Source organism: Meles meles, chromosome 9 (assembly GCF_922984935.1).
Source record: "Meles meles chromosome 9, mMelMel3.1 paternal haplotype, whole genome shotgun sequence".
Classification (NCBI taxonomy): Eukaryota; Metazoa; Chordata; class Mammalia; order Carnivora; family Mustelidae; genus Meles; species Meles meles.
In genome coordinates, this window is record NC_060074.1 from 112623806 (window position 1) to 112650553 (window position 26748).

Sequence of the window (26748 nt, forward strand, 5' to 3'; positions counted from 1 at the left end):
TTATGCAAACATCTTGGCAATTATCTTCAAGTGGACCTACCAGGAAACACAATTACTGTTAAAATCAAGTTTGTCAGAATGATAATCTGACTTGGTTAAATACAGATATGTATGTCTCATAATCTTAAACAGGTAGTATAAATAATGCTAGCTTATTTGATCACCAAATATGCATAAACTTAGGAAGAATATACCCAAGTAGATAAAAATATAAGCTTGTATGACACTTAATCTCAGAGAAGACACAAATGTTTTTATTAAACCAAAAATACTAAATTAGTTTGAAAATATTCAAGTAGTCTCATTTGTCTAAAAGTGTGAACTTGTTCTTAAAATTCTGAGTTAATTTCTATAAATTTTTTTCTCACTTTTTGCTGTTTTAAAGTATTAAAAATTCAAAAAAAAATGGGGCACCATTTTGGGTGGCTCAGTGGGTTAAAGCCTCTGCCTTCAGCTCAGGTCATGATCTCAGCCTCCTGGGATCGAGTCCCGCATCAGGCTCTCTGCTCAGCAGGGAGCCTGCTTCCCTTCCTCTCTGTCTGCCTGCCTCTCTGCCTACTTGTGATCTCTGTCTGTCAAATAAATAAACTCTTTTTAAAAAAATAAATAAATAACTAAATAAATAAAGTATTAAAAATTCAGTTTCCTTAATTTCTGGGAATCTTTAACAATATTCCATTCATATAAGGTGCTTATTAATATCTAAGCCAATCAGAACAGAGCTCCTTTAATTTAGGTGATTTTATAATCTCATTTGGCAATACCATCCAGAGAGAAAAATATCACACATTCACACAGTGAGAAGTAAAGGCCTTTCTGAATTGCAGATACATATATCAATAGGCAGACAGACACAGATTGCTCATAGCTCCATTTCTAAAATTTCAGCCCTGGGGGCACCCGGGTGGCTCAGTTGGTTAAACATCTGCCTTCAGCTCAGGTCATGATCTCAGGGTCCTGGGATGGAGCCCCATGTCAGGCTCCCTGCTCAGCTCCTTCTCCCACTCCACTCCCCTTGCTTGTGTTCCTTCTCTTGCTGTCTCTCTCTCTGCCAAATAAATAAATAAAATCTTTAAAAATGAATAAATTAAATAACATTTCAGCCCTGATCAACAGTAAATACAGGTTAATGGAGTTCACTGCTCCATGTCAAGAACTGTTCTCTTCCCAGTGGGTTTGAATCCTTAAAAGATTTCAGCTCAAAGCAGACAAACAGAAAACAGTAACAAACAAGATTCACTGTCATCTTTTATACAACAAAGACAACATCTCTATAACATAAATGGTCAGACCATGAAACCAAAAGAAGCCAGCTCCAGAAATCAGGTGAGCATTCAGAAAGAATCAAAACAGAATCCTTACCATGCTATTGAGTGTACAAGTCCAGGGCGCAGGACCAGAAGTTGGACATAGCATCAATTTCAGATCACCAGCCAGGAACAGAGAGGCTCATCACATGGGTGAGGTAATCAGGGATCCCACCACAAGCTTTGCTCCAAAGATAAAATCCACATGGGGCGTCTGAGTGGCTCAGTTGGTTAAGCGTCTGCCTTCAGCTCAGGTCATGATCCCAGCATCCTGGGATGGAGTCCCACAATGAGCTCCTTGTTCAGCGGGGAGCCTGCTTCTCCCTCTGCCTCTGCCTGCAGCTTCCCTGCTTATGCTCTCTCTCTAACAAATAAATAAAAATCTAAAAAAAAAAAAAGATAAAATGCACCAACAATTAAGGAAATGGTGTTACACAGAATATTGCAGTAGGGAGAATGTTCATTAATGAGGAGTATCTCAAAAAGGAAGGAGGCTGGCATTTTATAGAGGCAGGTAGACAAAGGGTCATGAGGGATGCGAGGTGGAGGTGAGCCCTATCTCAGAGTGTGTGAGGAACTGAACGTGAAATCAGGGGAATTTCTCACCTGTCACTGTTTTCTGGGAGCACAAGGCATAGATAAAGTTCAGTGTGGTATGTATCTAGGTCATTTTCATATCTTCCACTCTTGTCGTATTTTCATTGCGAAGTTATAGTTTTGGCCAGTTCTATGGAGCAATCCCTCACTTTCATGAGTCCAAAAACTCTGTGACATGTCAATTTCCTCTTTTTCAGCCTCTTTAAATGTAGATGGTATAACTGTGGATTGAGAAAGCAAGTCTTCTAATCTATTTTTAAGCCAAAAGTCCATCTTAAAATATTAAAAAACATAGGTGCCTGGGTGGCTCAGTTGGTTGAGCATCTGCCTTGGGCTCAGGTCATCATTTGAGGGCCCTGGGATCGAGTCCCGCATTGGGCTCATGCTCATCAGGGAGCCTGCTTCCCCCTCTCTTTCTGCCACTCCCCCACTTGTGCGCACGCACGGGTGCACGCGCTCTCTATCAGATAAATAAAATCTTTAAAAACAAACATACATATATTAAAAATAATATATTAGGGTCGCCTGGGTGGCTCAGTGGGTTAAAGCCTCTGCCTTCGGCTCAGGTCGTGATCTCAGGGTCTTGGGATGGAGCCCCACATCGGGCTCTCTGCTCAGCGGGGAGCCTGCTTCCTCCTCTCTCTGCCTGCCTCTCTGCCTACTTGTAATCTCTGTCTGTCAAATAAATAAATAAATCTTTAAATTAAATAAATAAATAATAATAATAATAATACAAATAAATTTTATTTACCTTAGAATAAAATGTTAAATGCTAAAATACTAACAGTTTGAGATTTTTTTTTAAAAAGTAGATGTAGACCTAGCTGCAGTGATCAGAGAAGAAAAATGTATCAAAGGCATCAAAATTGGCAAGAAGGAACCAAAACTATCACTATTTGTAGATGACATGATACTATATATAGAAAACTCTAAAGACTCCACCAAAAAAAACTATGAGAACTGATAAATGAATTCAATAAGGTTGCAGGATACAAAAGTAATATATATAGAAATCTATTGCATTTCTATACACTCATAATGAAGTAGCAGAAAGAGAAATTAAGAAAACAATCACATTTACAATTGTACCCGAAAGAATAAAACACCTAAAAAAAAGAAATAAAATACCTGGGAATAATTTTTTTTAAAGATTTTATTTATTTATTTGAAAGACAGAGAGAGAGCACAAGCAGGAAGAGAGGCAAGCAGAGGGAAAGAGAGAAGCAGGCCCCCCACCAAGCAGAAAGCCCCACTTGGGGCTCAATACCAGGACCCTGGGATCATGACCTGAGCCGACGGCAGAGTCTTAACCCACTGAGCCACCCAGGCACCCCCCACCCCGGGAATAAATTTAACCAAGAATGTGAAAGACCTCTCCTTTGAAAACTTGTAAGACATCGATGAAAGACATTGAAGATGACATAAATAAATGAAAAGACATTCCATGTTCATGGACTGGAAGAACAAATATTGTTAAAATGCCCATACTACCCAAAGCAATTTACAGATCCAATGTAATCCCTGCCAAAATATCAATAGCATTTTTAACAGAAATAGAACAAAAAAATCCTAAAATTTATATGGAACCACAAAAGACCCCAAATAGTGAAAGCAATCTTGAGAAAGATAAAACTAGAGGTATCACAATCCCAGATTTCAAGAGATACTACGAAGTTACAGTAATCCAACAAGTAGAGTACTAGCACAAAAATACACACACATCGATCAATGGAACCAAACAGTGTCCAGTAATAAACCCACGTTTATATGGTCAATTACTCTATAACAAAGGAGGCAAGAATATACAGTGGGGTGATGTCAGTCTTTTTAATAAATGGTGTTGGGAAAACTGGACAGCTACATGCAAAAAAATGAACCCAGGGCGCCTGGGTGGCTCAGTGGGTTGAGACCTCTGCCTTCGGCTCAGGTCATGGTCCCAGGGTCCTGGGATCGGGCCCCGCGTCAGGCTCTCTGCTCAGTGGGGAGCCTGCTTCCTCCTCTCTCTCTGCCTGCCTCTCTGCCTACTTGTGATCTCTGTCAAATAAATAAATTAAAAAAAAAATGAACCCAGACCATTTCCTTACACCATGCACAAAAGTAAACTCAAAATGGATTAAAGACTGAAATGTGATCTAAAAAAAAAAAAAAAAAGACTGAAATGTGAGACCATAAAACTCCTAGAAGAAAACAGTAATCTCTTGGACATCAACCTTAGCAACATATTTATAGATATGTGTCCTCAAGCAAGGGAAATAAAAGAAAAAGTAAACTATTCAAACTACAACAAAATAAAAAGCTTTTGCACAGTAAAGGAAACCATGAACAAAATGAAAAGGGAAAACTACTGAATGGGAGAAGGTATTTGCAAATCATACATTTGGTAAGTGCTTAATATCCAAAATATTTAATATATAAAGAACTTATATGACTCAACACCATAAACACAAACAATCTGATTTAAAAAGAAGTAGGGGGCACCTGGGTGGTGCAGTCAGTTAAGCATCTGACTCGATCTCTGTTCGGGTCTGGTCTTAGGGTCCTGAGATCAAGCTCCACATTGGTTCCCCACGCAGCACAGAATCTGCTTGAGACTCTTTCTCTTTCTCCCTCTCCTGTTCCCACGTTCACTCTCTCTTAAATAAATCTTTATAAAAAATATAGGCAGAGGACCTGAATAGCCATATTCCAAAGAAGACACACAACTGGCCAACAGACACATGAAAAGATGCACAGTGTCTCTAAGCAGCCGGGAAACTCAAATCAAAGCCACGGTGAGATACGACCTCACACCTGCCAGAACGGCTAATATAAAAAAAACAAAAACAAAAACAAGAAATAACAAATGTTGACAAGGATGTGGAAAAAGGGAACTTTTGTTCACTGTTGTTGGGAATGCAGACTAGTTGCCGCTGCTCTGGAAAACAGGATGGAGTTTCCTCAAAAAATTAAAAAATAGAAATACCATGTGATCCAGTGATTCCACTAACAAGTATCTATCCAAAGAAAACAAAAACACTAATTTGAAAAGCTATATGCACCCCTGTGTTTACTTCAGGATCATGTACAATAGCCGGAATATGGAAGTAACCCAAGTGTCTACCAACAGATGAATGGATAAAGAAGATGTGGTATATAGGGACGCCTGGATGGCTTAGTCAGTTAAGTGGCTGCCTTCAGCCCAGGTCATGATCCCAGGGTCCTGGGATAGAGTCCTGCATCAGGCTCCTTGCTCAGTGGGGAGCCTGCTTCTCTCTCTGCCTCTGCCTGCTCTCTGCCTGCTTGTGCTCTCTCTCTCTGACAAATAAATAAAATCTTAAAAAAAAAAAAAGAAGAAGAAGATGTAGTATATAGACAATGGAACAATACTCAGACATCAAAAGAATGAAATCTGGGCGCCTGGGTGGCTCAGTGGGTTAAGCCTCTGCCTTGGCTCAGGTCATGATCTCAGAGTCCTGGGATCAAGTCCTGCCTCAGGCTCTCTGCTCGGCAGGGAGCCTGCTTCCTCCTCTTTCTCCTCCTCCTCCTCTCTCTCTCTCTCTCTCTCTCTGCGCCTACTTGTGATCTCTCTCTTTCAAATAAATAAAATCTTTTAAAAAAGAAAAAAAAGAATGAAATCTTGCCTTTTGCAACACATGGATGGACCCAGAGGGTATTATGCTACGCAAAATAAACCAGAGAAAAACAAATATCATATTATTTCACTTGTGTATGTGATCTAGAAAAGAAAACCAACCAACACACAGGCTCTTAAAATACAGAGAACAGACTGATGGTTGCCAGAGGGGAGGTGGATGAGGGACAAATGAAATAGATAAAGGAATTAAAAGGTATAAGCTTTCAGTTATAAAATAACGAAGTTGTGGAGATGAAAAGTACAACATAGGGAATATGAGACCTAAAAAGCAATAAAAGGAATGTATATAAATAAGTGTGTGGGAGGGATGTCGGGGTGGCTCAGCGGGTTAAGCATCCAACTCTTGATTTCTGCTCAGGTCATGATCTCAGGATCCTGGGATCAAGTCCCTCATCGGGCCCCATGCTCAGCGGGGAATTTGGTTCCCCTCTCTCCCTCTGCCCCTCCCCAGCTCATGCACTGTCTCTTCTGTCAACAAATAAATCTTTGGGGAAAAAAAAAGTGGTGTGTGGGATACCATTTTTATGGAAAAGTCCCACCAAAGACCACACTCCCTATTGTCTATTTCATTTCATTTTTCTTCATAGTGAAACCAACTTCCAACATACTATATGTATTATTTAACATATTGTAGTATAAATTTTCTCTTTCTATTTGTTTATTATGAGCTTCTCTCTACTAGAATGTAAGTTCCTTGAAGGCAGAGATTCTGATGACTGATAATTCTCAGAGCTTAGACTAGACTGCACTACAGTAGGCTCTCAGTAAGTTTTTTTTTAAAGATTTTATTTATTTGACAGACAGAGATCACAAGTAAGCAGAGAGGCAGACAGCGGGGTGGGGGGGGAAGCAGGCTCCCCACTGAGCAGGGAGCCCAATTGGGGCTCGATCCCAGGACCCTGGGATCATGACCTGAGCCGAAGGCAGAGGCTTAACCCACTGAGCCACCCAGGCGCCCCTCAGTAAATACTTTTTGACTGAGTATCAGACTGTCAAAACTTTATAGAATGATACAACCTTGTGTTGGTTTTAGAGAAATGGACATTGTCGTAAACCATTTTGTAGATAAACTGATGAATTTTCTGCTGGACAGATTTGTTGTATATAAAAAATGTAAAATGTATAAGTTTCTGAAAAAAATAATAATATTGCCAAATAAGAAGACAATGTATACTTTTTTTTAAAAAATTTACTTATTTGTCAGAGAGAGAGAGAGAGAGATGCAGACTCCGCACTAAGCAAGGAGCCCGCGACATGGGACTTGATCCCAGGACTGGATCCCAAGACCCTAAGCCGAAGGCAGACACCTAATCGCCTGAGCCATCCAGGCATCTGGACAATGTGTACTTCTAAAAACAGCAAGTTCAATACACAAGATCTGCTATGTTTACTGTTTGGCCCATAGAAAGGACTCTCCAGTTTAGCTTGTGTGTTTCCCCTCAGCCAGCGCCCACCTCACTGCTCCCAGGTGCCCCCACAAGGGTGTCAGTGTCCCAGGCAACCCCCCCCCCCCCAACCCCATAGGCAACAGCGCAGACACCCTTAGGTTAAGCAGGCCAAATACCACCACAAGGCCTTGCTCAACAGTGAGAAATCCCATGAGAGGTCCTTCAGTTATGCCCTGACCAAGGGAATGCCTGTGTGAGATGGCCTGTTTCCTTGGCTTCCCGGAGGAAGCTTAAGGAGACAAACCAAAGGGAAGGTCCCTATTAAAGCAGCCTCTGTGCTAGAGGCCGGCAGCAGGGTCTGCAAAGCTCAGTGCACAGCGCCCTCAGATGGGATGCTCAGCTGGAGCCCCCGTGTAGCAAGCCACAGGCCAGACATTCAGCCTTTCCCCAATACCCACCCATGTCTGCAGCCGTACCAGGTCGTGACGACCCAAAGGCCCCCAGTGTTTCCAGCACGCCCAAGCTGCCCGATCCAATACAGCAGCCGTCGGCCACTTGTGGCTACTATAAATATCGTATGATCATATTTATATAACCAGATAGAAATTAAAATACATTATGAAGTAATACTATATTTTATGTATTACCACAAAACTATGTGTAACTCAGAACATATTATGGGTCATGAATTAAGATTAAAAATTCAGTTCCCCAGTCTCACCGGCAGACTTCCAGGCCCTCGGAGCTCCACGTGGTGGTTCAGCTCTGCACTGGACAGCTCAGTCCGGAGCATTTCCACACCTGCAGCATGAGGTCTACGCACCGCGTGCCCCTCGGGGCTCTGCTGCCCCCAGCTGCGGGCCACCAGGATGGATCGGCAAGTCCTCTGCCCCGCTGCCTGGGGGGCGTGAGCAGGGCCAGGCCCTCGGCTCTGGACAGGGACCTGCAGGAGATGGTGTGGCCCAGTGACACTGTGCAGCACACCTCCTGTGTCGCACGGCCTGTGCCTAACCAACGCAAGGTCCCCAGAAAATCCGACACAAGCTGGACAGAGCATTGGGGCCAAGGAGCAGGATGTGAAGAAAGAAGACTGGAGAAGATAAGCATCTGGACAGGTATTATTTTTAATAAATGAAAAAGGAAACTCAAGGCCTTGGAGGTGTCTCAGTTGGTGCACAAGGGACCACTGTGCTATGTGGACTGTGAAGCAGTGACCCCAAAACAGGGGGAACTCAGGAGGGAAGAGGAGGGCAGATGTGTGCAGGTCAGGAAGGAGGTCAGCCCAAGGGAAGGGCCTGCATTAGCAAAGCCACGGAAGAGCAGATTCACCCAGTTGCTAGGGCCCATGGCCCCAGAGAGCGCTCCACAGGGCAGGCTGAGAGCTGCTGGGGCCTAGAGGGGCAGGCCTAGAATGCCAGATAAGGAATTTGAAATTTAATTTTTAGGGATGCTTGGGTGGCCCAGTCAGCTGGGCATCCAACTCTTGATTTCAACTCTGATCATGATCTTGATTTCAACTCTGACATGGATCAAGCTCCATGTCAAGCAGGACCTTGCCGAGTAGGGATGGCCAAAATAGAGAAGGAAGGGAGATGCCACCTTGAAAACACCTCGAAGGAGCCATAGATTAACACCTGGAACTGCCTGGTTCTGGAGGAAAAGGCACTTGCATGGCTCAGTCAGGCACCTGACTCTTGATTTTGGCTCTGGTCATGATCTCAGGGTCATGAGATCAAGCCCCTCAATGGGCTCCATGCTGGGCTCTCTGTCCCCCGACCTCTCTACAAAAAATAATAAAATAAAATAAAACAAAGCAAAAGTCTTGCTCTATCCCCTCCCCTCTCTGGGTGGTGGGAGCTGGGATCCACCTGATGTTGTACTGAGATCAACTACAGTGGGAAGGGGAAGAGCAGTCATTGAGGGACCCCTCCCCCACACCCCGAGGGTTGCCTGGGTGGCTCAATCATTTCAGCAGTTAAGCGTCAGATTGTTGGTTTTGGCATGGGTCATGGTCTCACGGACATGAGATCAAAGCCTGTGTCATCAGGCTCCACCACTCAGTGCAGAGTCTGCTTGGATTCTCTCCCTCTCCCTTGCCCTCCCCCTCTGCCCCTTCCTCTGCTCTCTCTCTCAAATACATACATACATACATATATAAAATCTTTTTAAAAAGAGAGGCCGCCCACCTACTGGATGTGTGACAGGCACCTGACCAACACTGGACAATAGGTCCCTTCCCAGTACTTCTGGCTCTGATACCTGCAAGAGGACAAGGTCATTCCCTGTCTGGCCTCTGACCACGTGAAGCAAGGCTACCTGCCACCACAGAGAACACAGATTAGGGTTTCAGAACAAGGATTTGGTTTAAAAACAAAGTAACAATTTCCAGGGATCTCTTGTGTTTGTCAGAGTCTCTTGCTGCTTCCTATCTCAATCCACAACAATCCACTGCAAATTGGGGGTGTGGGATTTGTATTTTTGACTCTCTTCAGATGCAGTACCAAGGAAGTAATTATACATTTGTTAGTCAGCACCAAGGGTAGAGAGTGAGGGAGGTGCTGTTTTAGGACGGTCAGAGACACTCCAAAGAGGGACATTCAAACTGAGACCTGAACAAGGGGTGTGAGCTGTAAAGTATTCAGGGGTAGGGTGTGGGGGGGAGTGCTCTAGGCTGAGAACAAGGAAAAAGGGCACTGAGGTGGAATGATTTTGACATATCCAGAAACAACTCAGACCACTGTATCTGGGCCAGAATGAGGGAGGGGAGCATCATGGGAGGGGTGATGGAAGGGTGTGGCGGGTGGGAGGGGGTTACAGAGGCCACAAAAGGATATGGCTCCTGTGAAAGCAGGAAAGCATCAGAGGAATGAGGGAGCCCCCAGCTGTTGTATGAACAGCTGGGAGGCCTGGACCAAAAGGGATACTGAGACAGAGTCCTGGGGCAGGAGGGCGCTGGCCAGCTGGCCAGACCAGAGGAAGGGTCAGTCACAGAGGAGACGTGGTTGGCCCAGGCACCGCATGGACTACCCAAGTAGAGCTGCAGGGTGCGAGAGGGTGTGTGACTTCCTGAAACAAGAAGGAAGAGTGGGGTAGCAGTTACAGGTTTGGGGGGATTTGGAGGAGAAATTGGGAATCAGAAGTTTCATATGATATGGCATCTTCAAGATGTCTATTGGATATCCAGTGGAGAAGTGAGGGAGGGATCTGCCCAAGGGCCTGCATAAGATGGCTTGCAACAACTCAGGGCGCATGCGCAAGAGCAGGGAGGCCTGGGCACCCCATGTAGAGCAAACCCAGGAGAGCTGGCCCGCTGCTTGTGCCGTGTGCCGTCCTGGAAGCGATGCTCTCGGGAGGGAGTGCACAACTGTGTCATGTCCTGCTGGGAGTTTGAGGCTAGGGACTGAAATTTCACTGCACGTGGCCACAGAAATATTTGGTGACCTGGTTGTGAACAATTTTGCGGACACAAGGGGATGAAGGGGATTCAAGGAAGAATAGGGCTAAGTGGAGACATGGGGTTTCAGATTCTTTAAGTAAATTCTGCTGTAGTAGTTAGAGGGGAGCAGGCATCTAGAGATGATTTTATTATGTCCTTCTATCAGTGTGGGAAACAACCCTGAACAGGTTTTCTGGTTTTATTCAATTCTATTCCCAGGGAGGATCTCCTTATCTTTAAAACTCCATCTCACAACCTGTTGTCTTGCTCTACCACCAACTTTTGGGGTGACCTCAAGTAGGTTAACTTACCCATATTTCAGTTTTCCCTCATCTGTACAATGAGCAGAACAATCCTGACTTTCACATCTCATAGCTGCAATTGCTCCACTTCCAGGTCAACACTCGTGATTGTCTGTGTTTTGTTTGACAGTAGCCATCCTAATGGCTTTGCCCATGGTAAGTGATCAGGATGATCACTATTATTACAAGTGCAAAAGAATTTCAATCTAAAATGGAACCTGAGAATATGAAATGGATGTGCCCTCAGCAAAACTTAAGAACCGAAAAGAAGGGCGCCTGGGTGATTCAGTTGGTTAAGCATCTGCCTTTGGCTCAGGTCATGTTCCCAGGGTCCTGGGATCCAGTCCCACATCAGGCTCCCTGCTCAACCCTATCCCTCTGATACTCCCCCTGCTTGTGCTCGCTCTCTCTCAAATAAATAAAATCTTAAAAAAAAGAAAAAACTGAAAAGCTGACTTCCTATAAATCCTCGATTCACAGAAGATGGAAACTTATCTCCTGACCAATGAATATCCACCAAGAATCTCTTCCTGGGGTGCCTGGGTGACTCAGCTGGTGAAGTGTTCAACTCTTGGTTTCAGCTCAGGTCATGACCTCAGGGTCCTGGGATCAAGCCACACATCAGGTTCTGAGCTCTACATGGAGTCTGCTTGGAATTCTCTCTCCCTCTGCCCCTTCCCCAACTCATGCACATACACTCTCTCTCTCTAAAATAAATTTTTAAAATCTTTAAGGGAAAAAAAAAAAGAATCTCTCTTTATCCAGAAGCCAGTGAACTTACCATTTGGACTATGGCTGAATTTCCCCATCTTTGCACCCCTTACCATAAATACAGCACCCCACCCACCAAATCCTCAATGGGAGTCACCTATAGTTTGCTATAGTTTGCATTTCCCAAACTGTAGTTCTTACGCCATTCCCAAATAAACTCAATTTCTGGTAATTCAAGCTTGCCTCAGTTTACCTCTTCAGGTTGCCTCAAGTGAGATGACAACTGTAATTTATGTTGAAAAAGAACACTGTATGGTCAGGATCCAACCAGGAAAAAGGTATTCAGGGTAGTTTAATGGGGAAAGTGGTTACACAGGTTAACAGAAAGGCTGACAATAGCAGAAAGCCAGGAACACCTACCTCTTCCCAGGGTAGAGGACAAAGGAATGTCACCTGCTCACTGGCTGGTATCAGGTCATGCTGTCATGGGGAAGCCAGTACCAAGGTGATGAGAAGAGCCAAAAGAATATACCCTGGCCTCTCTGTGGTAGTGTCTCCAAAGCCAGGTGACAGAGGATTACTGGAAACAGCCTACAGTGATAGGCACTGCCTCCCATCCCCAGGACAAAGGAAGGAACGGTCTTCCGGAGCAAGGAAGCCGAAGACCTATACAACAGTAGATTGCTGTGCTACTTAGCCGTATTGCACTTCATATTACAAAAGGACCCCTGTGCCATCACATTTAAGTTCACAAGAGGCATTTGTAAAGTCAAGCAAAAAAGGTGTTTCAATCAATGGCTTCAGGCAGGATCTAGAGCCTTTCAAGCACCTTTACTCCACTAGAATTGACAGCTCCATGCATTTGCAGCAGCCTTTAAGGTCCTAGGAAAAGTGACATGAAAGAGACCCTGTGCTCAAGTTGCTGGCAAATACATAAACCAGTAAATGTTCACAAACTGGAGAAGGTGAGAACATCAGAAGTAGCTGGAGACGCTGCTCCATCTAAACGTCCAGGAGTAGGAGCTACCCAGGCCCAAACCAGGGACACAGAAGCCCTGGAGGCGACCTCCAAAAGACTCTAAATAAGAGCAGGATCCCTGGGAGCACCTCAGGACACATCAGGAGTTGACTGGAGATCCGGCAAGTTTATCGGTGATCTTCCCCTGAGTCACTAGACCCGGAGACGTCAGGAGCACAAAAAGGCGAACCAAAAATGTAAGACATGGGCACCTACAAGTGCTGTACACGGGGCTTGAAGAAGTCAAGAATGTCGGCGGGCCTCTGCTGAAAGGGGGAACAGAAGATAAGCTGGCTGGGGGAGGGGGGTTGACTCCTTCATCAACTTCGGTAGCCTTTCCAAAGAAACCACTTTGAACTTTTTACAAGATTCAATTTATTGAGAGGAACTGCAGATTAACATACAGTTTTAAGAACAGGGAGAGAGTCCCCCAATGGCGACGTCTTACCAAATTACAGGACAGTATCACAAGCAGGACACTGATACCCATAAGCTCAAGACACAGAACCGTCCCATCACCACAAGGGTCCCTCCTGTAACCTTTTATGACCACACGCCCCCCCGTCCTCCAATTAACTTTTAACGCCGACATAACTAACCCAGGCCGGCACAGCGCCCAACAGGAATAACGCCGGGCGAGAAGATGGTCAGTGCAGAGACGGTAACCCGTACACCCGACCGCCGGTAGCCGCGCCGTCCCTCGTCCGCAGGAAGGCAGCCCCGCCTCTTCCGCAAGGACCGCAGGCCCCACCCCTCCCGCCGAGGGCCTAGCCGCTTCCGCCAGCGACCGAGGAAAACCGGAAGTGGGCACCAGCCCTCGCGTCCCGCGGCCGCTCCGGCCAACATGGCGGACCTCCACCGCCAGCTGCAGGAGTATCTGGCGCAGGGTAAAGCCGGCGGGCTAACGGCCGCCGAGCCGCTGCTCGCTGCGGAAAAGACTGAGGAGCCCGCGGCGGGGGGCGGGCCGGCGGGGGCGTGGCTGGGCCGCGCGGGTCTGCGCTGGACGTGGGCGCGGGGCCCCGCGGAGCCAACGGTGGCGACAGGCCCAGCGTGCTTGCCGAGTGTGACGCGCGCACAGCGGCTGGCGGCCAGCGGCGTGTGCCTGCTGCTGGCCGCGCTCTGCTTCGGCCTGGCCGCGCTCTACGCGCCCGTGCTGCTGCTGCGTGCCCGCAAGTTCGCGCTGCTCTGGTCTCTGGGCTCGGCGCTGGCGCTAGGGGGCGGTGTGCTGCTGCGGGGCGGCGCGGCGTGCGGGCGCCTGCTGCGCGGCGAGGAGACGCCGTCGCGGCCTGCGCTGCTCTACGTGGCCGCGCTGGGCGCCACGCTGTACGCGGCGCTCGGACTGCGCAGCACGTTGCTCACGGCGCTGGGCGCCTGCGTGCAGGTGGCCGCGCTGCTGACCGTGCTGTTCGGGCTCCTGCCCTGGGGCGCAGGCACCGCGCTGAGAGTGGCGCTCGGACGCCTGGCTCCCGGCGCCGGCCTCGCCAAGGCGCTGCCGGTGTGAGAACCCCAGGGCCCGCGCCGCCGGAGATGGCGCGGAGCCCGGCCCCGGGACCTGCCGTCGGGGGAGCGCGCGAAGCCTGCCCCGGGATGCGCCGTCGGGAGACCACCGGGAGCCCGCCCGGGGTGCAGCGCGGACCTGGCCGAGTACTGCACCCGCCAGTTTCCCGATCGCGCTGGGTAAAGGCTGCTCCGTGTTTGTGCCAGCGAACCTGTCAGCGTCTTGGAGCGGCCGTCCTGAAACTGGGACTTCGGTTTCAGCGTTTCCCCGTCTTACTCGGTGGCGTGTGCTGTAAAACGAGATGTCGTTGACTTGGGGATATGCTGTGAAAAACTTATGGTAAATTGCTTTTGCGTTAACCATAGTTTTAGATTGAGCGCAGTAAAAAAAAGAATGGCTCCTCAGTTTTAATTAGCTGCTCTTGTGGCTTTTCTCAGACTTCTTTTACCTTTTCTCGATTAAAAAAATCCAGTGGTAGATTGTAGTAGGTTAGCTACAATATGCTTTTGTTTTCTTTGGCTTAGAAATTTTTTCCTCATTCTTTGAGTGGATTCCTAAGCGGATCAAATTAAACACTAAATTTATCCACCGGCTTTTATTTAAGTACGTTAGTTAAGACGGTTTACCTCGGTTTTTTCATTTTTTAGTGAAATTGTAAATATGGTGCCTTACAGAATTAAAGATTGGCTCTGTATTAGACCATGAAAGCAATGGACCAAAAAGGGAAATGTCTTCCCCAAGAAGCAGGATATTTCAGTGCTGTGAGAGGTCCCTGGGCAGAATTGGGCTGGGGACTCCTGCTGGACGAGAGAATTCTACACCCAAAGTTGTATATTTGACGGAAACCGTGGATTTCTACAAAGCCTAATTATCATTCCTAGTTTTATTACCTGCTTTTTAAGGTATAATTTACATTTTGTAGGCTAATTCCAGTGCACCCTAAGATGCTTTTCCTTTTAGGTTCCTTTTAAATTCAGCATTGACTCTGGTCTCTGACTTTATTGTATATGCTAATGTATTGCCAGAAAGTTCGGACTGGATACTCTGATGAGTCCAAAAAACTACGTTTTGTCAGTAGCTATATATTAACTAGACAGTGGACTCCTTAAAAATTTTTAAATTCTGTGTCAGTGGTTCTCAGTTCACATCAGAATTACTTGAAGAGCAAAACCTCAGATCAGCTCAGTCAGAATCTTGGGGTGGGTGGTAGGGTGGGGGGCAGACCCAGGCATCAGTATTTTTTTAGAGCTCTCCGGATGATTCCATGTTCAGCTAAAGTTGAGAGCCACTTTTCTGTGCACTGGATTGCACAATTTGAAAATAATTATTTTCTGGGGCTGGAGTCCACTGGTTGCCTAAACAGGTGTGTCAGGCAGCAATGGAGCGTTGCCTCTTTGTTCACACTCAGTTATTTATATTCCTGGATCCTGATCAGTGTCCTAAGCCCTGCCCCAACTTCATGAGGCCCCCAACCCAGTATCCTCTAATTACTGCCCTGTTCTGTTATTAGTAAACAGGGTTACTTACCTACCTCAAGAGGGTGTTTGTAGTAAAAGCAAATGTACTATTTTTCAGGGAGTGACTTTTGTAACTGGAAAAACTTGGGCCAAAACTTGGGCCATTGACTGCTCCTTCTGTCCCTCAGTTAAATATCTGTTCTAGTTCTCCGTTTCTCTAGAATTTGCACAATGGAAGATTTTACAGTGTTCAGTACATTTTTATGTTGATACTGTTCTATTTTTTAAATTGTTTTCCAAACATTGTCTCAAGAATTCAAACACTGAAAATCTAGAATTTGTAAAATTCAAAGCACAATAGCTTGTATGTGTTTTGGTAATAATGTTTTAAAATATTCTAAATATTTAATAAATTACAGTGTAGAGATTGCAGGTTTTTCCTAAAGGAATTGTTTCTCAAAATGTGATCTGGTTATCTGCTTGCTGAGGTACTGTTTTTAAAGTTGAAGCCTAAAATGTTAACATGATAGATTTTTTACCACATCAGTCTCAGAAAAAGGAGCCTAATGTCCCTGGATCTCATTTTACCTTAATAAGAATTTGATTACAACTTTTTAAGCTGTGCCAGTGGAGGGCAAATAAAGAATATTCCACAAATTTGAAGCCTTCTTGAGCCTCCTAATCATGCGTTTATACTGACATGCCAATAAATGTTTTTAATTTCAAAACAAAGTGAAAATGACTCATTTGGGGGTGCCTGGGTGGCTCAGTGGGTTAAGCCTCTGCCTTCGGCTCAGGTCATGATCTCAGGGTCCTGGGATCCGCTGGCATTGGGCCCTCTGCTCAGCAGGAAGCCTCCTTCCCTCTCTCCCTCTGCCTACTTGTGATCTCTGTCAAATAAAATCTTTAAAAAAAAATGATTCACTTGTAGTCTCTAGGTTTTAATACCCTAAAGAGCTGTGTGTGTGGTTGACATTTTCTCACTGCAGAAATAATTTTGCTTTTACCATGCGTTGCATTACTAGAGAACGAATTAAGAGGCTTTTATATGCTGTCCGCCTATGCCAGCATCCCTTGTCTCAAGCAACTGTGAGACTTCCACCCCGACATTTGCCAGGTAAACCTGTCTCCAGTGCTAAAGATGTTAGGGTGGCCACAGAAATAGCCTTTGAATAATAAAAGCTTTCTTAACAAAATAAGAGTCAGTAGAGAAAATACAGTATTATCAAACTGAATTTTGGCTTCCAATCCAAACTAGGCCAAATGTTACATTTATTTAAAACGAATTTGTTGTGGATAAGAACTTCCTGGCTTTAAGCTAGAGCTATCCTTGTCCTTAAATGCTGGTGTAAGAGAAGGTTTTGCAGAATTGTTTTAGGAGATCTTGGTTCATTCCTTCTCAACTTAATTTGTGACACGATGTAATCACTCAGAAGGGTGCACGCAGTTAATTTCCGGTTTACCTCCGGTTCCTCTCATCAGAAACAAGGGAATTCAAGTCTAAGGTGTGATTACCAGGAGGAGATGCACCCAAGGGAGAACCCCCACTTGGACAGCCAGATTTTTTTCTTCAGAGTCTAACTTCCCACCGGCCATAGCAGGTGGTAACTTAAGGCTTTGAATCTACTTCAAACTGTTAATAGTTTCAAAGTATCTCACTCTGTTACAAAAATAAGTATAACAGAATGGGTAGATGAGAATTTAAGACAAAGTACAGGGATGGAATTAACTTAGATGGCTCAGAGGTACCCACCAACTGTGCACATAAATAGAAGCAATAATTGTACCCGCCCCCCCGCCGAAGCTGACTGGATGCAATGGAAACAAAGGGTTTCCTTAAGGCAAGCACGCCACAACTAGTTTTCTGTTAATTCTTGCGTAAATCACATTCTGTATTCATACAAAAACAACTTCATGTTTTTCTCTGACAAACTGTACATAGAGAAACAAATTTCCAACTGGACATGAACTTAAATTTGTGGAGGTGCTCCATGTCTCATGACACTTAAAAAAAAAAAAGATTCCAGCTTTTATCTTCACAAAACAATGGGAGTTAGGGCAGTGAGGATGGACAGGACAGAACAAAGCCAGCTACTCTGGGTAGCCAGCAGCAGTCTCTTCATCTTGAAGACCTCATTAGGGGCTCCTGGGATGCAGCTGCCCCAGAAAAAGTTCAGGGCTACATGGTGCAGGCTTCCTTTTGTTTGTCTTGGTAAGTCCACAAGAAGTTCTTAAATACTGTCCAGAGAGGCCTCGTGGGAATCAGCTTCTACCGACCCCTTCCACCACCCCTTGAAGCTCCTCGCCTTGGTGGGCCAGAGTTCATGTTACTCCCTCTACCCCAGTTACTGCCACTTCGGCCCCCTCTGGAAGGTGTACCACTGCCTGGAGGGCCCCCAAAAGGTTCATCTCTGTGGTAGCTGTCATGGTGGTCTCCATCCAAGGAGCTGGAACGCCCGGATTTTGGCACTCTCTGGGAAGGTCCTGGGCCCCCTCGGCCTAAAATGAATCAAAATAATTTCATGTTACTTTTTTTTTATATCAGAGACCGTTCATTAGTAACTCCCAGCACAAGCTCAATAACACAGTGGAATATTCTGGGTCTTCAGATAGTTCTGATATCGGCAGTATCGTTCAGAGCATTAAGAGCTGGACCTCCGCCCTCCAGTCAGTGACTATCTCATTCCCACCCAGGGGACCAAACATGGTCCCAGAGGCTGTGTGATAGAAATGATGGGAAACCCAGAAGTGAACTTGGAGCACCTCTGGGAGTCACAGACCATACTGGGCCATGTCTCTACTTGAGCAAGTGCATCTTCAACCTCCTATGCCAGTGGGGGGGTGGGGGTGGGCAAGGGGGGTGTTACTCTATTGTGGGGGAAGGCTTGAAAAGCACAGACTAGACTTTGGAAGCAACCAAGATAAACAAACTGAGGGTTTTGGAGGGGAGGGGGTGGGGGGATGTGTGAGCCTGGTGGTGGGTATTAAGGAGGGCAAGTATTGCATGGAGCACTGGGTGTGGTGTGTAAACAATGAATCTTGGAACACTGAAAAAATTAAAAAACAACAAACTGCTGGTGTTAATTACAATGGGTCTTACTATCATTATTCCACAACCATGTGGCATTTTTTGTTTTCCTTTCAAAGAGTGAAATAAAGTATTTCTTTAAACACAAAAGCATTAAAAAAAAAAAAAACCAATCAACCACCTAGCTTTTAGAATTATTTCTCCCAGGGACAGTTTTATTTGTTCCATACTTAAATTTTTTTTTTTTTTTTTAATTTATTTGACAGAGAGAGAGATCACAAGCAGGCGGAGAGGCAGGCAGAGAGAGAGGAGGAAGCAGGCTCCCCGCCGAGCAGAGAGCCCGACGCGGGGCTCGATCCCAGGACCCCGAGGCCATGACCCGAGCCGAAGGCAGAGGCTTTAACCCACTGAGCCACCCAGGCTCCCCTATTTGTTCCATACTTAGACACACGAATCTTTTTAAGTATATTAGAATTCTGACTTAAAATCTTCTCATGAGCTAACAGGATTTGGCCATATCTCCCATAATATACTACCAGAAGACTGTTGCTGACTTGATTTGTCTTAACTTTTTAAAAATATTTTATTTATATATTTATTTGAGAGAGTAACAAATAGTGACAGAAATGTCAAGAGAGAGCACAAGCAGGGAGGAGAGGGAGAAGCAGGCTCCCACCAAGCAGGGAGCCTGACATGGGGCTCAATCCCAGAACCTCGGGATCATGACCCAAGCCAAAGGCAGACTGCTTAACCAACTGAGCAACCCAGGTGCCCTATTTTTGTCTTAACTTTTTTTTTTTTTAAAGATTTTATTTATTTGACACAGAGAGTGATCACAAGGAGGCAGAGAGAGGGAGAAGCAGGCTCTCTGCCGAGCAGAGAGCCCGATGTGGGCCTCGATCCCAGGATCCTGCGATCATGACCTGAGCTGAAGGCAGAGGCTTAACCCGCTGAGCCACCCAGGCGCCCCTTGTCTTAACTTTTTGAGTGGAATTTGAATCTAGGTAAAACAAGGTGGTTAGGAAAGCTAGCCAAAGGAAAAATGTTGACTGCTTTTCCTATAAAGGTAGCCTAGGCCCACCTGAAGGTACCTGGGCAGAGAAGATGTCACCTAGGAAGTCACTTCCACACCAGCCATGTGGCCTTGGCTAGGGCCCTACACAGGTGTCCTGAGTGCCCACACTGACCAGTGACAACATGTGTGTGCTTAGGTGGTGAGATCTATTCGTGACATGAGGTAGTTTCTGAGTTTTGCTTTGAGAAGAACCAAACCACCACCAAAAATGAAAAGCAAAACTTTGTAATGAAGAGACTATAAACATGAGGCAGGTTAACTAGGCCTGCTTCCTAGCAGCCTCCAAACTAAGATCCAGGCCATGGCCCAGCCCAACCTGAGACCATAGGGTGGTTCCTGCTCCTGGCTGAGAGTTAGTGCTGCCTCTAAAAGATCCAAAGTTTCAAGCTGTAGAAATAATCTACTGCCCCCCTAAAAACAACCCCTTCCAGACCATATTCCTCAACGTCCGTGTGACTCTGGGTGTTAGCAGTTCCTCCCGGACCCGGGCTAAAACAAAACATAGCACCTGGGAAGACAGTTCTTCCTGCCACTGAGGACACCCTTGAGGGCTAAGAGCAGCCAGTGGTGTAGAGCATGTTTGCCGTGAGAGAAGGAGTCTCTCCCCTGCTCTGGGGCACCCTGACAAAGAGCTACAAAGGAACACTTGCATGAACCAGGGAAGGGAATTCTTGGAAGCACCTGGAGGAGGCCAAGCTTGTAGTCTGAGTAAGGGGTCTGACTGGCCACAGTGCTGAGCCCAAACAAGCTGCATTGGCACCATACTTGGGAACATGTGCCATTGCACAGCCTAAGCCCTACAGGGTAGACATGGAGAAGGGACCCTGGATATCCTGTCAGTAACAGATGGAACAGGATCGCAGGGGTGCAGCTGTCTTGGCGATGAGGCCTCGCATGGTCCCCGCAGCTTTCTTGGCAGAACTGTGGCCTCCACAGCTCCTGGAACTGTGTCACTGGCCTCCACTTACCTTTGCCTCCTCGATCCTCAGAAGGACCCCCTGGGGCTTCCATTTCTCTGTGCTCTGAGGTCCCTGGCCCATCATGCCAGGGACGCTTTCGGGGTGGCAAGGATGCCATGTCCATGCCCTGGAGAGAAGAGGAACGTTCTCTGCTAGCTGGGGAATGACCATCATGAGGGGGATGATCAGGGCGAGGAGCATCACGGAAATGTTCATGACCTGGACCTGAAACAGGAAACACAGGTTCACAAGGCTAAGAATCTGCAATCCTATATTGAAGTGCAGTGTGACCAAAAGCAGAGAGGTTATATTGCTAAGAATAAGTAGCAATGGGGCGCCTGGGTGGCTCAGTGGGTTAAGCCTCTGCCTTCGGCTCAGGTCATGGTCTCAGGGTCCTGGGATTGAGTCCCACATCGGGCTCTCTGCTCAGCGAGGAGCCTGCATCCCTCTCTCTCTCTCTCTGCCTGCCTCTCTGCTACTTGTGATCTCTGTGTGTCAAATAAATAAATAAAATCTTTAAAAAGAAAAAAAAAGAAGCAGCAGCAATGCGGCGTCTGGGTGGCTCAGGCACTTGAGCATCTGACTCTTGGTTTGGCTCAGGTCATGACTCAGCACTGGGAGACCGAGCCTGGCATAGGGCTCTGCACTCAGCTCACAGTCTCTATCTCCCTCCTCCTCTGCCACTCCGGCTCATACTCTCTCTCTAGAACAAATAAAAGTGTAAAAAATAATATTAAATAGGTAAGTAGAACAGCAACTTGAGAACCAATGTTTATTCATGCAAAAACATTTGCAAACCCATCAGAGGCCAGGTCAAGTCACATCATGAGTACATGAAAAAGGTCAACACTTGATTAGAAATCAACAGACCTCTTAAAATAAGAGACAGGTAAGGTCCAAAATAGTAGTTCTCGGACTTTTTAGTCTTAGGATGTTTTTATACTCTTAAAATTATTGAGATTTAATTTATGAGACATATCTAATAGTATTTGCCAAATGAGCAATTAAAACTGAGAAAACTTCAATTCTTTTAACTGTACTTTCCAAGAACAAAATAATTTAGTGAAAGGAGCAGTACTGTTTTCTACTTAGGCAAATCCGTCTGATGTCTGGCTCAGAAGAAGAAAGCTGGACTCTCCCAGCTGTTTCTGCATTCAGTCTACCGAGATAAATTGCTGCTGACTAAAGGATTTGCGGACAGTACAGCTGAGATGTGGACTCACAGAGATACAAGTCAGAAAACAGAGGACTTTGGTGAACACCCATCCCCAGGGGTCCTTGGACCACACTCTGGGAACTGCTGGGCTCAACTCACCAGAAGCCATAGCAGTTGTCCTTCCTTACCTGGCTCTCTATTTCCATCCCAGGAGTCTGGTTTCCGTCCTCCTTCAAAGCGAGGGAACTCATCAGGAGTGGGGAGTAAACCCTTCCTTCCTCCTACACAACACAATAACGTAACACCTCACTCACAGACTGTTTCACGTATGTCCCCAACAACCCGTCCTTGCTGGAATCAGTGTCCTCAGGACAGGCTCACCTCGTGGGGTACCCCGACCTCGACCTCTGAGATCTCTTCCTCGGGCTGCTTCATCAGAAGGATCAAAATTCTCTTCTGGACCAAAGTCCTCAGGACCAGGAAAACTGTCCCTTCCTCTGGGAGGGGCACGGCCTTCATGTCTTGGGGGTGCTCCTCTTCTAAAGCTGTCAGGGAAAAAAACAGCAAAATACCCACCTCATGGAATATAGCTCTGAGTTCATGTTTCAAAGAAGCATATAGTATAAGAAAATATGATATTCGTGTTAAATGGGAGAAAAAATTATGTATTTTTTTAAGTACACATATTATAATCCCAATATTACAGACAAAAACAGGCAGGAAGGTAAATGTAGGGTTGTGTTCATTTTCTCCTAAAGCTTTTATGAATAACAATAGCAGTCAATAAGTTTTAAGTGCTGATAATCATGCCAAGTGCTTTACATATATTATTCTATTTTATCCTCACCGCCACCACATAATTAACTCCACTCTACCCATGAGTACACTGAAGCACAGAGAGGTGAAGTCATTTATTTAAGGATACACAATAAGTCTTGGGATTTGAACTCAGCCAGTCTTGACTCCAGCCCAGGCTTTTTACCACTGCCTCCCAAATATTTTTCATTATCATTTACATTTTTATAATGAACATTTATTAGTTATAATCAGAAAAGGCGGGGTACAGATTCATGCCTGCCAACTATACCAAAATCCTTCGGGAGCACCTGCTCTCCCATCTGCCCAGCTCACAGCCTCTACGCAGGGCTGGCCATGAACTTCACCCACAGAACCCCTCCACAGCTGACTGCTTTCCAGGCAAGCACTTGGTATTCAGGCAGTCCCCCCACTGGCTAGCTGGCAGCCTGGGGCCCTGACTGGTGAACAGGTTCCCTGACCCTCAGGATTCTAGACTGGAGACCGAATTGGCCAGAAGTACTGCCAAAGCACAGTCATTTCGAGGGAGCACCCAAGCCAGAGGAGGCCTCTAGGGAAGCAGAAAAGGGGCCTCCAAGAAGGAAAGGTACATGAGCACAAAGAGAAAGGCCTTGAGGCTGGAGAAAGGATCAGAAGGAGCAAGGGCATGGGGCCAATCTGCACGAGTAGCCAGGCCTTCCGCTTTTTCTTGAGTCTCCATTTAGTCATCTTTTACTCCAACAATTCACTTCGCAAAATTTCAAACTTATAGCAAAGTTGAAAGAAGAGAACAACAAATATTTATGTGTCCATCTATGTTTGTTTGTTTAATCAGTTCTTAAGATACACTGCCACACGCGCCTCCTCTCTCTTCTATTTAACAAATCCACCTTCTAAACCATTTCAAAATCAGTTGCCAACAACATGAACCTCATCCATAATACCTCAATACATTTCTTCTAAGAACAAGGATTTTCTCCTACATAATACTATTACTACTCAAATAACATGATATTATATAATATAATCCAATTCAAACTTCTCCAGTTGTCCTCAAAATGTCCTTTACAGTTATTTTTTTTTTTAAGATTTTATTTATTTATTTGACAGAGAGAGATCACACGTAGGCAGAGAGGCAGGCAGAGAGAGAGGGGAAGCAGGCTCCCTGCTGAGCAGAGAGCCCGATGTGGGGCTCGATCTCAGGACCCTGAGATCATGACCTGAGCTAAGGGCAGAGGCTTTAACCCACTGAGCCACCCAGGCGCCCCTACAGTTGTTTTTAAATACAGATTTCAATCCCAATAATATACTGTTATTAATGGCCATGTCTCTTTGTCTACTTTATCTAGAATCCTTCTATAGTTTATCTTTCATGACCCTGATGTGTCTGAAGGATCCATGCAGCTATTTTGTAGAATGTACCACAATTTGAATTTATCTGATTATTTCCTCATGATTAGACTCAGGTTAAACCTTTTTAACAAAACTGCTTATACCTTCTCACAGATGCCAGTCTGTCTCCCTGTTTATGATGTAAAAGTGATGTGGCGACCAAATTTCACTGTAGCAAAGGTATACTTTGTTTCCTTCACAATTAAGTAATCTGTGGGTTATGTTTTGGCACAATGAGAATATCCTGCTTCCCCACGACCTTCCACCAGTGGTTTTAGCATCCACTGGTAATCCTGGCCTGAATCAATTAGGACACTGACAGCTTATAAAGAAGGGACTTTCTAATTCCATCCCTCCTCCTACATTGATAACTTGGTATTTTGCTGTAAAAAGAGCTTTCCCTTTCTCACTCCACCATTCCAGCTAACTTCTTAAAACTTTCTTGGTCCTGAGGTACCCTGATGACCCACGCTCCTACAAGGACGCTGGCTGAAATAACAACTGAAGGTAAAGGTGGAATTGACTGAAAGGAGATGAGTGGAGCAGGAAGAGAACAGCAGGGGGCGCTGTGTTCCTGGGACAGAGTCAGGGAGCATCCCCCCCCACCCCCCCCACCCCGCAAACACAACAGGACTCATTTGTCAAGGCATCAATTACATGATCGTCCTAGTTTCGAAAGGAAAGAGAGAATCTAATGTGCCCTCATTAAAAAGTGGCTTCTAGGGGCGTCTCATGGCTCAGTAGGTTAAGCCTCTGCCTTCGGCTCAGGTCATGATCTCAGGATCCTGGGATGGGGCCCCACATCAGACTCTCTGCTCAGCAGGGCGTCTGCTTCCCCCTCTCTGTCTGCCTGTCTGCCTGTCTGCCTCTCTGCCTATATTATGATCTCTGTCAAATAAATAAAATCTTAAAAAAAAAAAAAAGAAAAGTGGCTTCTATTAAGGACTAAATGTTTGTGTCCCCCACTAAACTTGTATGTTGAAGCCCTAATCCTCAATGGGATGGTATTTGGAGATGCGCCTTTGAGGGGTAATTAAGTTTAGAGGAGTTCATGGGGCACCTGGGTGCCTCTGTCAGTTAAGAGTCTGCCTTCCTCTCAGGTCATAATCCCAGGGCCCCAAGATCAACACCCCCCCATCCAGCTCCCTGCCCAGTGGGGAGTCTGCTTCTCCTTCTTCTCACCCCTACCCCATGTGCATGCATGTGCAAGCTCGCGCTCTCTCAAATAAATAAATAAAGTCTTAGGGGGGAAAAACTTAGAAGAGGTTATGAGGGTGGGAGCCTTGTGATGGGATTAGTACCCTGATGAGAAGAGGCATTCTCTCTCCACCAGGCCAGGACTCAGAGAGAAAGTAGCTGGCTGCCCACAAGCCCAGAAGAGAAATCTGGCCAAAACCCCACCCTGCTGGACCATGATCCATGACTTCGAGCCTCCAGAACTTCGAGAAAATAGATTCATGTTGTTTCACATGCCCAGCCCATGGTACCTTGTTATGGCAGTCCAAGCTGACTAGTTCATCTCCTGATAAACTGACTCCCCTTCCCCATTTAACAAACTCATTTATTCACCAGTTACTGAGCACCAACACTGTGTCTCCACTACCACTCTGGGTCCTGGGGACACAGAGGTAAAGAAACAAAGTGCCTGTGCCCTAGGGAAGCCATCATGTTCCTTGCAGATACACGTAATAAAGAAATAAGCACATCACTTAATGTCAAGCAGTGCTAACTGCTATGAAGAACTAGGAAGCAGGATAAAGAACTGGACCAACAGGAGGAGGGATCTAACCGGAGTGAGCCACAAGCGTCTGGGAGACTGTGTTCCGAGGAGAGAAAACAGCAAGCACAACAGGAACAGGAGCACGTTGGGCATATCTGAAGAGCAACAGAAAGCTGTCAACAGCACAAGAGTCTGGGCTGTGGGTCTGTCACTGACAGAGGAAATACTATAAAATTGAGGCACGGTAAAATCTGGAACTGCACAAGATGCAAAGGTTCAAGAAATCAATGAAAGTTACACTGATGCCAGAGCCTGGAAATGATGCCAGGCTCTTGCAGACTAATATAAAGACATTTCAAAGAGTGAATCCTTGGATACCTCTGAGAGAGGCCCTTGAGAAAACTAGGAGCCCTTAAATCCTTTAAAAACACCCCTCTGGAAGCTGCTTTCTCGAACCCCTTGATTTCACCGCCCTTGGCCATGTTATCAGCCCTTCTTTTCTAACAAATCCCATGAGGATTGGGGAATTCCAACCCTGAACTCAGTCCCCCACCACTAGCAAGTCAAGAGAGATGGGACAGGCAAAGCCGTGGCCATACAGTGGGAGCGCCGCACAGCAGGGTATGTGCACGGCGGTCCACCAGCCCAGCCTGAAGCCGCTCCCACACCTCCAGTTGGCCGAGAGTCAACTGCGCGGATCCTCATCATCGCCCCTCATCTGCAAACTCTGACAAGAACACAAGTCTCATAGTTCACTGGCACACAGAAGTACTCAATCATCACCACCACGGAGGAGTCTCTGTCTCCTGAGATTCACTAATGCTTGTTTCCTCTCATTTCTTCACGGCCTTTTTTACCCCTAGCAAGCTAAATGTTTAACCCCGACCTTGACCTAACTGAACAGCAAGATTAATTTTCAGTTTGACTTGATTGTGTTAAGATCTTTAGGCAATTATACAAACACTATCTCACAATTCTTTTATTCTCAACCTAGATGTGTCATAGTACATCATTCTAATCAAGAGAATCTGGCGACTTCTAATCAGGTTCCAGAAACTTCATACTATACTGATCCTCACAAAGGACCAAAAAATAAGCAAAAATAAAAAGATATCTAAATTGTAAAGGTGAAAAAGCACAAAAATGTTAAAAAGCATAATTACTTGCTTAAAGTCTAAACGCAAAACTTAGATTGGACAGAACTAGTAATCAATATAGTGCCCTCTGCCCAAGCAAAAGAGGAAAGAGACTTTTGTAGAACAGTTCAACAGCTCC

General features: G+C 45.7%; 3 protein-coding genes across 4 annotated transcripts in view; 1 reads left to right on the forward strand and 2 right to left on the reverse strand.

Annotated features, from left to right (window-relative positions):
- Nucleotides 1–1609, reverse strand: part of LIMS2 (LIM zinc finger domain containing 2) — a 59442-nt gene extending 57833 nt beyond the window's left edge. The window contains exon 1 of the mRNA XM_046018278.1: nt 1363–1609. The gene's annotated coding sequence lies outside the window, so the exon portion shown is untranslated. The remainder of the gene's footprint in view (nt 1–1362) is intronic.
- Nucleotides 1610–12658: 11049 nt separating this feature from the next.
- SFT2D3 (SFT2 domain containing 3) lies at nt 12659–14125 on the forward strand. Its single transcript, XM_046018280.1, has one exon. It carries the CDS (start codon nt 13238–13240, stop codon nt 13892–13894), a length of 657 nt encoding a protein of 218 aa, XP_045874236.1. The 5' UTR covers nt 12659–13237; the 3' UTR covers nt 13895–14125.
- A 3090-nt stretch (nt 14126–17215) lies between these two features.
- Nucleotides 17216–26748, reverse strand: part of WDR33 (WD repeat domain 33) — a 130832-nt gene continuing 121299 nt past the window's right edge. For both annotated transcript variants that reach the window (XM_046018906.1, XM_046018904.1), the window contains 4 exons: nt 21948–22111; nt 21755–21847; nt 20420–20635; nt 17216–17847 (listed from right to left, as the gene is read on the reverse strand). In XM_046018906.1, the coding sequence (XP_045874862.1) occupies nt 17671–17847; nt 20420–20635; nt 21755–21847; nt 21948–22111 (650 nt within the window). In that variant the 3' untranslated portion in view covers nt 17216–17670. The remainder of the gene's footprint in view (nt 17848–20419; nt 20636–21754; nt 21848–21947; nt 22112–26748) is intronic.